This window comes from Oncorhynchus tshawytscha, unplaced genomic scaffold (assembly GCF_018296145.1).
Source record: "Oncorhynchus tshawytscha isolate Ot180627B unplaced genomic scaffold, Otsh_v2.0 Un_contig_9555_pilon_pilon, whole genome shotgun sequence".
Lineage (NCBI taxonomy): Eukaryota > Metazoa > Chordata > Actinopteri > Salmoniformes > Salmonidae > Oncorhynchus > Oncorhynchus tshawytscha.
The window spans coordinates 8,560-17,500 of record NW_024609215.1 but is presented as its reverse complement, the minus strand read 5'-3'; the positions used below and the strand labels follow the sequence as shown (position 1 = coordinate 17,500).

Sequence of the window (8,941 nt, the reverse complement as noted above, 5' to 3'; positions counted from 1 at the left end):
CCACAGGACTTCCAAGGTAACTAGCTAGTAGCTCATTAGCCACAGGACTTCCAGGTAACTAGCTAGTAGCTCATTAGCCACAGGACTTCCAGGTAACTAGCTAGTAGCTCATTAGCCACAGGACTGCCAGGTAACTAGCTAGTAGCTCATTAGCCACAGGACTTCCAGGTAACTAGCTAGTAGCTCATTAGCCACAGGACTGCCAGGTAACTAGCTAGTAGCTCATTAGCCACAGGACTTCCAGGTAACTAGCTAGTAGCTCATTAGCCACAGGACTGCCAGGTAACTAGCTAGTAGCTCATTAGCCACAGGACTTCCAGGTAACTAGCTAGTAGCTCATTAGCCACAGGACTGCCAGGTAACTAGCTAGTAGCTCATTAGCCACAGGACTGCCAGGTTGGGGAAACCATATTTCAGAACTGATTCAGATTTCATTGATGACGTGTGAAACCACAAGTGTTTCTGGGTATTTAATCCCTCCGTTCGTCTCCAGATGAGGTCCCAGTCTCCGCCACCCCAGTGACAGCCTACTACCACGGCTGTATGGACGTCAACGTCAACGCTCGACTGTTAGACTTCGACGAGGCAGACAGTAAACACAACAGCATTAAGTCCCACTCCTGCCCCCCAGTCTCGCCCCCCCAAGACACTCTCTGACGACCCCCCCCACCACCACTCACCCTACAGGAAGTGACCTCACAGCCAGGTTGACCAATCACCACACATCTCTGTCCTGAGGCCCACATCTGTGTATATGATCCTCTACCTAATGATTAGGAGGAGGGGGAGGGAGGGAGGGAGGTAGGGGGAGAGGAAGGGAGGGAAGAAAGGAGTGGGGGAGGGAGAGAGGAGGGAGGGGAGAGGGAAGAAAGGGGGAGGGAGGGGGAGTGGAAGGGAGAAAGGGGGAGGGAGAGATGGTGGGTGGACTTGCACAATGCAGTCATTTCTGTTTATTTAGTTTCCTGCACTCTTTGTTAGACTGTTTTTGAAGGTTTCATATTTTTCATTGGACACATTGCCCTCACCATCACCCCACCATGGTTTGTATTGCCGTGAAAAATAAACACCAGGCTCTGTTCCTGTGAAGAAGAGGAGTTACCAAAACATGTTGCCATGGACACTGACTGTTCCAGCATCACTGGTTCTGTTGCCATAGACACTGACTGTTCCAGCATCACTGGTTCTGTTGCCATAGACACTGACTGTTCCAGCATCACTTGTTCTGTTGCTATAGACACTGACTGTTCCAGCATCACTGGTTCTGTTGCCATAGACACTGACTAATCCAGCATCACTTGTTCTGTTGCCAGGGTTCCATAGACACGGACTGTTCCAGCATCACTTGTTCTGTTGCCATAGACACTGACTAATCCAGCATCACTTGTTCTGTTGCCATAGACACTGACTGTTCCAGCATCACTTGTTCTGTTGCCATAGACACTGAATGATCCAGCATTACTTGTTCCGTTGCCAGGGGTTCCATAGACATGTAGTGAAACAGCTGAGCTCTGGAAGGTTCTGATACAGTGGAATGACCTGGGATACATGGTTCTGGTATATACAGTCAGAAGTTTACATTCACTTAGGTTGGAGTCATTAAAACTTGTTTTTCAACCACTCCACAAATTTCTTGTTAACAAACTATAGTTTTGGCAAGTTGGTTAGGACATCTACTTTGTGCACGACACAAGTCATTTTTCCAACAATTGTTAAAAGACAGATTATTTCACTTTTAATTCACTGTATCACATTTCCAGTGGGTCAGAAGTTTACATACATGAAGTTGACTGTGCCTTTAAACAGCTTGGAAAATCCCAGAAAATGTCAAGGCTTTAGAAGCTTCTGATAGGCTAATTGACATCATTTGAGTCAATTGGAGGTGTATTTCATGGCCTACCTTCAAACTCAGTGCCTCTTTGCTTGACATCATGGGAAAAACAAAAGAAATCAGCCAAGACATCAGAAAACAAAATGTAGACCTCCACAAGTTTGGTTCATCCTTGGGAGCAATTTCCAAATGCCTGAAGGTACCACATTCATCTATACAAACAATAGTACGCAAGTATAAACACCATGGGACCACGCAGCCGTCGTACTGCTCAGGAAGGAGACACGTTCTGTCTCCTAGAGATGAACGTACTTTAGTGCGAAAAGTGCAAATCAATCCCAGAACAACAGCAAAGGACCTTGTGAAGATGCTGGAGGAAACGGGTACAAAAGTATCTATATCCACAGTAAAATGAGCCCTATATCGACATAACCTGAAAGGCCGCTCAACAAGGTTGAAGCCACAGCTCCAAAACCGCCATAAAAAAGCCAGACTACGGTTTGCAACTGCACATGGGGACAAAGATCATACTTTTTGGAGAAATATCCTCTGGTCTGATGAAGCAAAAATAGAACTGTTAGGCCATAATGACCATCGTTATGTTTGGAGGCTTGCAAGCCAAAGAACACCATCCCAACCGTGAAGCACGGGGGTGGCAGCATCATGTTGTGGGGGTGCTTTGCTGCAGGAGGGACTGGTGAACTTCACAAAATAGATGGCATCATGAGGCAGGAAAATGATGTGGATATATTGAAGCAACATCTCAAGACATCAGTCAGGAAGTTAAAGCTTGGTCGCAAATGGGTCTTCCAAATGGACAATGACCCCAAGCATACTTCCAAAGTTGTGGCAAAATGGCTTAAGGACAACAAAGTCAAGGTATTGGAGTGGCCATCACAAAGCCCTGACCTCAATCCCATAGAAAATTTGTGGGCAGCACTGAAAAGCGTGTCCAAGCCAGGAGGTCTTCAAACCTGACTCAGTTACACCAGCTCTGTCAGGAGGAATGGACCAAAATTCACCCAACTTATTGAGGGAAGCTTGTGGAAGGCCCCCTGAAACGTTTGACCCAAGTTAAACAATTTAAAGGCAATGCTACCTGATAGGTAGTTGAGTGTATGTAAACTTCTGACCCACTGGGAATGTGATGAAAGAAATAAAAGCTGAAATAAATCATTCTGTCTGCTATTATTCTGACATTTAACATTTTTAAAATAAAGTGGTGATCTAACTGACCTAAAACAGGGAATTTTTACTCGGATTAAATGTCAGGAATTGTGAAAACCTGAGTTTAAATGTATTTGGCTAAGGTGTATGTAAACTTCCGACTTCAACTGTATGTAGATGAGATAGATTGAATAGATATGTACCACATACAGGGTGATTTCTGGTTCTCTCTTTTGTCTCTCTCCCTTTCTTCAGACACCCCAATGTTTAACCTTATAGAAAAACATGCTCACTTTAATATATACGTTAAACGTAGTTGTTTTTGTTGATGGATTGAGTGTTTTTTTGTGTGTGTTTATTTGAACAAAAGTGATCCAAAGCATGCTTGCTTTGGTACGAAAAACTGTGGTTGTGTCTGAAATATTTCAAGGCTACTGCTTCTAATCAAATCAAATGTATTTATTAAAGCCCTTCTTTACATCAGCTGATATCTCAAAGTGCTGTACAGAAACCCAGTCTAAAACCCCAAACAGCAAGCTAAAGTGTACTAGCCATACTACATACGGATATACTAGTAAAACGCAGTATTAGACGTTAAACAAATATCAACATTCTTGGCTCAAACGACAGGAAAGAAGCAGCGGACACTATCGGCTGTTCGGTCACAGTTTCTGACGGACGTTTTATGGTGTTACACAACATACCGGTACGTCCATTTTCGTTTGTCAAACTGAACACAATGCTAGCCAGCAGCTAACAAAATGAGTTTGTTTTTGTCCAAATTGTCATGCAAAAGGGACATAGACGAGGTAATAAAAACTGTCGCTGAAAAGGTTTTAGTTCTTCGGTTTGGAAGAGATGAAGACTCGGTCTGCCTGCAGCTTGACGAGATTGTAAGTAGCTAACATTAGCATGTGTAGCTAGCTGGCTAACTAGCTAGCTCTACCAGCTAACTACTACAATATTGTGGCCAGTAAACATTGACATGCATGTCAGTCGTTACCAATATTTACACCAACACTGTCATTGTAAAAAAAAAAAACGTTTGTCTGTCTGAATCGGAATGACAGTGTTATCATTATTTTGCCAGCTGTCCAAAACCTCCCACGACCTGAGTAACATGGCGTCTATCTACATCGTGGATGTGGACTCGGCTCCCGTCTACACGAGATACTTCGACATCAGCTACATCCCGTCTACCGTCTTCTTCTTCAACGGACAACACATGAAGGTTGATTATGGGTGAGTGGTGACATCTTAGTGTTGAGAAGGAAGATGGCCTACAACTGGACTCAGGCACTAGAATACCACTGGTTGATTATACAGTGTTAGTTTCAGTGAGTTGTAACACACTCTCCTTTTAATGTCATAGTTGTGGGTACTCCTCATATTAGCTACAAACCATTTCCCCTTTGTAGGCCTATAGCTAAAACACTTGTCCCTATACAGGTCTCCAGATCACACCAAGTTTGTGGGCAGTTTTAAGACCAAGCAGGACTTCCTGGATCTGATCGAGGTGATCTACAGAGGAGCTATGAGAGGGAAGATGATCGTCAAGAGTCCCATCGACCCTCAGAACATCCCCAAGTACGACCTGCTCTACCATGGGATCTAATCCCATCACGGCCTGCTCAACCATGGGATCTAATCCCATCATGACCTGCTCAACCATGGGATCTAATCCCATCACAACCTGCTCAACCATGGGATCTAGATTTCACCACGATTCCCCACCCTTCAGCGCGGTTTCAAGCACCCTGGCTGTAGATCTTGTCTGGGGGGCCTTGAGCACGGTTTGAGCGCTCAAGCTGCAGATGGGGCGGCAGGGTAGCCTAGTGGTTAGAGCATTGGACTAGTAACCGAAAGGTTGCAAGTTCAAATCCCCAGCTGACAAGGTACAAAATCTGTCATTCTGCCCCTGAACAGGCAGTTAACCCACTGTTAACCCACTGTTCCTAGGCCATCATTGAAAATAAGAATTTGTTCTTAACTGACTTGCCTAGTAAAATAAAGTTAAAAAAAAAAAAAAAAATTGTCTGGGGTTTAAGCGCTCAAGCTGCCGACAATTCATGGGAAAAGAAAATGTCTGACCAGCACAGAACGGATTGGCCCAGCCTGGACAATTGAGGTTATCAAGTGACACCACTGCAGCTGGCCCCATCTCACTTCACCATTCTGATGTGGTGTTTAGTGAAACTCTCCATAATGTGAGGTTTGATATTTCCTAGGGAAATAGATCTCTATAAGAGACACAGGTACATGTCAGAGTGGACAATCCTTTATTTCATACAATGAAGACTCGTTGACAGCTGGACATTTCTTGTTGCCTCTTGTTTATAGTGGGAATGAATGCTGAATCTAATGAAGGTCTGACCCCTTGTTGCCTCTTGTTTATAGTGGGAATGAATGCTGACTCTAATGAAGGTCTGACCCCTTGTTGCCTCTTGTTTATAGTGGGAATGAATGCTGAATCTAATGAAGGTCTGACCCCTTGTTGCCTCTTGTTTATAGTGGGAATGAATGCTGAATCTAATGAAGGTCTGACCCCTTGTTGCCTCTTGTTTATAGTGGGAATGAATGCTGAATCTAATGAAGGTCTGACCCCTTTTGCCTCTTGTTTATAAATGAATGTGACTAATAAATGACCCCTTGTCACCTCTTGTTTAATAATGTTTGGTTTAATGAAGGTCTGACCCCTGTTGCCTCTTGTTTATAGTGGGAATGAATGCTGAATCTAATGAAGGTCTGACCCCTTGTTGCCTCTTGTTTATAGTGGGAATGAATGCTGACTAATGAGACCCCTTGTTGCCTCTTGTTTATAGTGGGAATGAATGCTGACTCTAATGAAGGTCTGACCCCTTGTTGCCTCTTGTTTATAGTGGGAATGAATGCTGAATCTAATGAAGGTCTGACCCCTTTTGAAATGTGTTAATAAATGTGTCACTTCAAATAATGTTTGGTTTCATCTCTACTGTTTCACCACAATAGATGTAATAAGGCCATTCACAGTGCTGGAGATCATTGTATTATCTAAGCCCAGGCACCACAGACAGTGCTGGAGGTCCTTGTATTATCTAAGCCCAGGCACCACAGACAGTGCTGGAGGTCCTTGTATTATCTAAGCCCAGGCACCACAGACAGTGCTGGAGGTCCTTGTATGATCTAAGCCCAGGCACCACAGACTGAATGACTGGCATCAATTTGGAGATTTGTTGGTATTTTGGCCAATTAATATTAGTATTTTCAAAACTTAATGTCAAACTAATTTATATTTTCTTTAGTTTATCATACTACCATCAACATTTGAATGAATTTTAACCACTTTAAGAAATGTACATGGATCAATAATGTAAAAGCCCATTTCATACAGAATGTTACAAACTGGACAACATTTAGTAACTTACTTTGAAGAGGGTGATTGGGTCTAAATGGGCTTTTTGGGGTTTGTTCGTCTTCATTCAGTGTTACTTGTCCTTAACTGACATTTCCAGAAAGTCAGACTTCCCACACCTCAGAATCATCTACATTCACCGAGTTGTGTGGTTACCATGAGATATATTACCCAGACTTCCCACACCTACTCATTCTTCTCAGAATCATCTACATTCACCGAGTTGTGTGGTTACCATGAGATATATTACCCAGACTTCCCACACCTACTCATTCTTCTCAGAATCATCTACATTCACCGAGTTGTGTGGTTACCATGAGATATATTACCCAGAGTTGTGTGGTGACCATGAGATATATTACCCAGAGTTGTGTGGTTACCATGAGATACATTCACCAGAGTTGTGTGGTTACCATGAGATATATTACCCAGACTTGTGTGGTTACCATGAGATATATTCTTGTGTGAATCATCTACATTCACCGAGTTGTGTGGTTACCATGAGATATATTACCCAGAGTTGTGTGGTGACCATGAGATATATTACCCAGAGTTGTGTGGTTACCATGAGATATATTACTCAGAGGGAATTGTTGATAATACTGTACATTTTTTATTCTAGATAACATTTTATTTGTAAAAATGTGCCAAAAAAAATGCATTTGACATAAATGTCTTTAGTATTTTACAGATAGTAAGATGAAAAAAAGTATTTATCCACAATCTGCTGTCGACAAGTCCGACCCTGGAGTGTCTTAACAAAATGAAACTAAATATTTAGGATGACCTGGAGTGTCTTAACAAAATGAAACTAAATATTTAGGATGACCTGGAGTGTCTTAACAAAATGAAACTAAATATTTAGGATGACCTGGAGTGTCTTAACAAAATGAAACTAAATATTTAGGATGACCTGGAGTGTCTTAACAAAATGAAACTAAATATTTAGGATGACCTGGAGTGTCTTAACAAAATGAAACTAAATATTTAGGATGACCTGGAGTGTCTTAACAAAATGAAACTAAATATTTAGGATGACCTCATCCAGAGTCCAGTAAAATGTATTCACGTGAATTAGACACATGTCTTTCTGACCGTAAGATAAATACTCAAATCCCACTGTATTCCTGTACTTCACTGGTGCTGTCAGTAAGGCCTGGCGATGCCTCTCCCGTTGTGAGGTCTGATCTGTCCCACTGGTGCTGTCAGTAAGGCCTGGCGATGCCTCTCCCGTTGTGAGGTCTGCTCTGTCCCACTGTGCCCCTGCTGCGGGTCACCATACTGAAGGTGGTGGGTGGTTTAGGACTCAGCGTTTTTGAGAAGAACCTGAACACAGACTCCATGCAGACAGATGGAGCCGCGTCATGACTCTGTGTCCCAGCTGACATCTGAGGGCATCCTGCTTTCAGCGACCCCACCGGCTGGTTCAGGGGCTTGGAGCTCAGTACCCACCTAAAAGGCAACGTATTATGTAATGTTCAATGTAAAAGAGAATATATTGTCAATTACTTCCCTGGTTATAAAAAGACACCAACCCACCTCCTAGAGCGCGTCCTGACTTCCCTGGTTATATAAAGACATCAACCCACCTCCTAGAGCGTGTCCTGACTTCCCTGGTTATATAAAGACATCAACCCACCTCCTAGAGCGTGTCCTGACTTCCCTGGTTATATAAAGACACCTCCTGGGCACGTCCTGACTTCCTGGTTATATAAAGACATCAACCCACCTCCTAGAGCGCATCCTGACTTCCCTGGTTATATAAAGACACCAACCCACCTCCTAGAGCGTGTCCTGACTTCCCTGGTTATATAAAGACATCAACCCACCTCCTAGAGCGTGTCCACCTCCCTGGTTATATAAAGACACCTGTCACGTCCTGACTTCCCTGGTTATATAAAGACATCAACCCACCTCCTAGAGCGCATCCTGACTTCCCTGGTTATATAAAGACACCAACCCACCTCCTAGAGCGTGTCCTGACTTCCCTGGTTATATAAAGACATCAACCCACCTCCTAGAGCGTGTCCTGACTTCCTGGTTATATAAAGACACCAACCCACCTCCTGGAGCGTGTCCTGACTTCCCTGGTTATATAAAGACACCTCCTAGAGCGCGTCCTGACTTCCCTGGTTATATAAAGACATCAACCCACCTCCTAGAGCGCATCCTGACTTCCCTGGTTATATAAAGACACCAACCCACCTCCTAGAGCGTGTCCTGACTTCCCTGGTTATATAAAGACACCAACCCACCTCCTAGAGCGTGTCCTGACTTCCCTGGTTATATAAAGACATCAACCCACCTCCTGGAGCGTGTCCTGACTTCCCTGGTTATATAAAGACATCAACCCACCTCCTAGAGCGTGTCCTGACTTCCCTGGTTATATAAAGACATCAACCCACCTCCTAGAGCGTGTCCTGACTTCCCTGGTTATATAAAGACATCAACCCACCTCCTAGAGCGCGTCCTGACTTCCCTGGTTATATAAAGACATCAACCCACCTCCTAGAGCGTGTCCTGACTTCCCTGGTTATATAAAGACATCAACCCAC

General features: G+C 43.6%; 2 protein-coding genes and 1 long non-coding RNA gene across 5 annotated transcripts in view; 2 read left to right on the top strand and 1 right to left on the bottom strand.

The window, feature by feature from the left end:
• The window catches only part of LOC112239404 (vitamin K-dependent protein S-like), a 34,805-nt gene extending 34,017 nt beyond the window's left edge, over window positions 1–788 (top strand). Inside the window, exon 14 of the mRNA XM_042314494.1 lies at window positions 494–788. Coding sequence (XP_042170428.1) covers window positions 494–657 — 164 coding nt within the window. The 3' untranslated portion in view covers window positions 658–788. The remainder of the gene's footprint in view (window positions 1–493) is intronic.
• Window positions 789–3,065: 2,277 nt separating this feature from the next.
• LOC112239399 (thioredoxin-like 4B) lies at window positions 3,066–5,467 on the top strand. 2 transcript variants are annotated; one of them, XM_024407861.2, is made up of 4 exons: window positions 3,501–3,701; window positions 3,792–3,888; window positions 4,086–4,237; window positions 4,445–5,467. In XM_024407861.2, the coding sequence occupies exons 3-4, from the start codon at window positions 4,116–4,118 to the stop codon at window positions 4,608–4,610; spliced, it is 288 nt and encodes a 95-aa protein (XP_024263629.1). In that variant the 5' UTR covers window positions 3,501–3,701; window positions 3,792–3,888; window positions 4,086–4,115; the 3' UTR covers window positions 4,611–5,467. The 2 variants fall into 2 exon arrangements, with proteins under 2 accessions (XP_024263628.1, XP_024263629.1); XM_024407860.2 differs by having other exon boundaries at window positions 3,066–3,888.
• Window positions 5,468–6,979: 1,512 nt separating this feature from the next.
• Window positions 6,980–8,711, bottom strand: LOC121844436. 2 transcript variants are annotated; one of them, XR_006081992.1, is made up of 3 exons: window positions 8,692–8,711; window positions 7,174–7,838; window positions 6,980–7,131 (listed from the first exon to the last, which is right to left on the bottom strand). It is a non-coding gene; the product is annotated as an uncharacterized LOC121844436 (long non-coding RNA). The 2 variants fall into 2 exon arrangements; XR_006081991.1 differs by having other exon boundaries at window positions 6,980–7,383; window positions 7,426–7,838.
• Between the last annotated feature and the right edge of the window lie 230 nt (window positions 8,712–8,941).

Coding starts and splice junctions, on each gene's coding strand:
- LOC112239399 (XM_024407860.2), top strand. CDS start 3,757: ATGAGTTTGTTTTTGTCCAAATTGTCATGCAAAAGGGACATAGACGAG. Junction 3,889..4,085: donor GCCTGCAGCTTGACGAGATT/GTAAGTAGCTAA, acceptor TTATTTTGCCAG/CTGTCCAAAACCTCCCACGA. Junction 4,238..4,444: donor CACATGAAGGTTGATTATGG/GTGAGTGGTGAC, acceptor GTCCCTATACAG/GTCTCCAGATCACACCAAGT.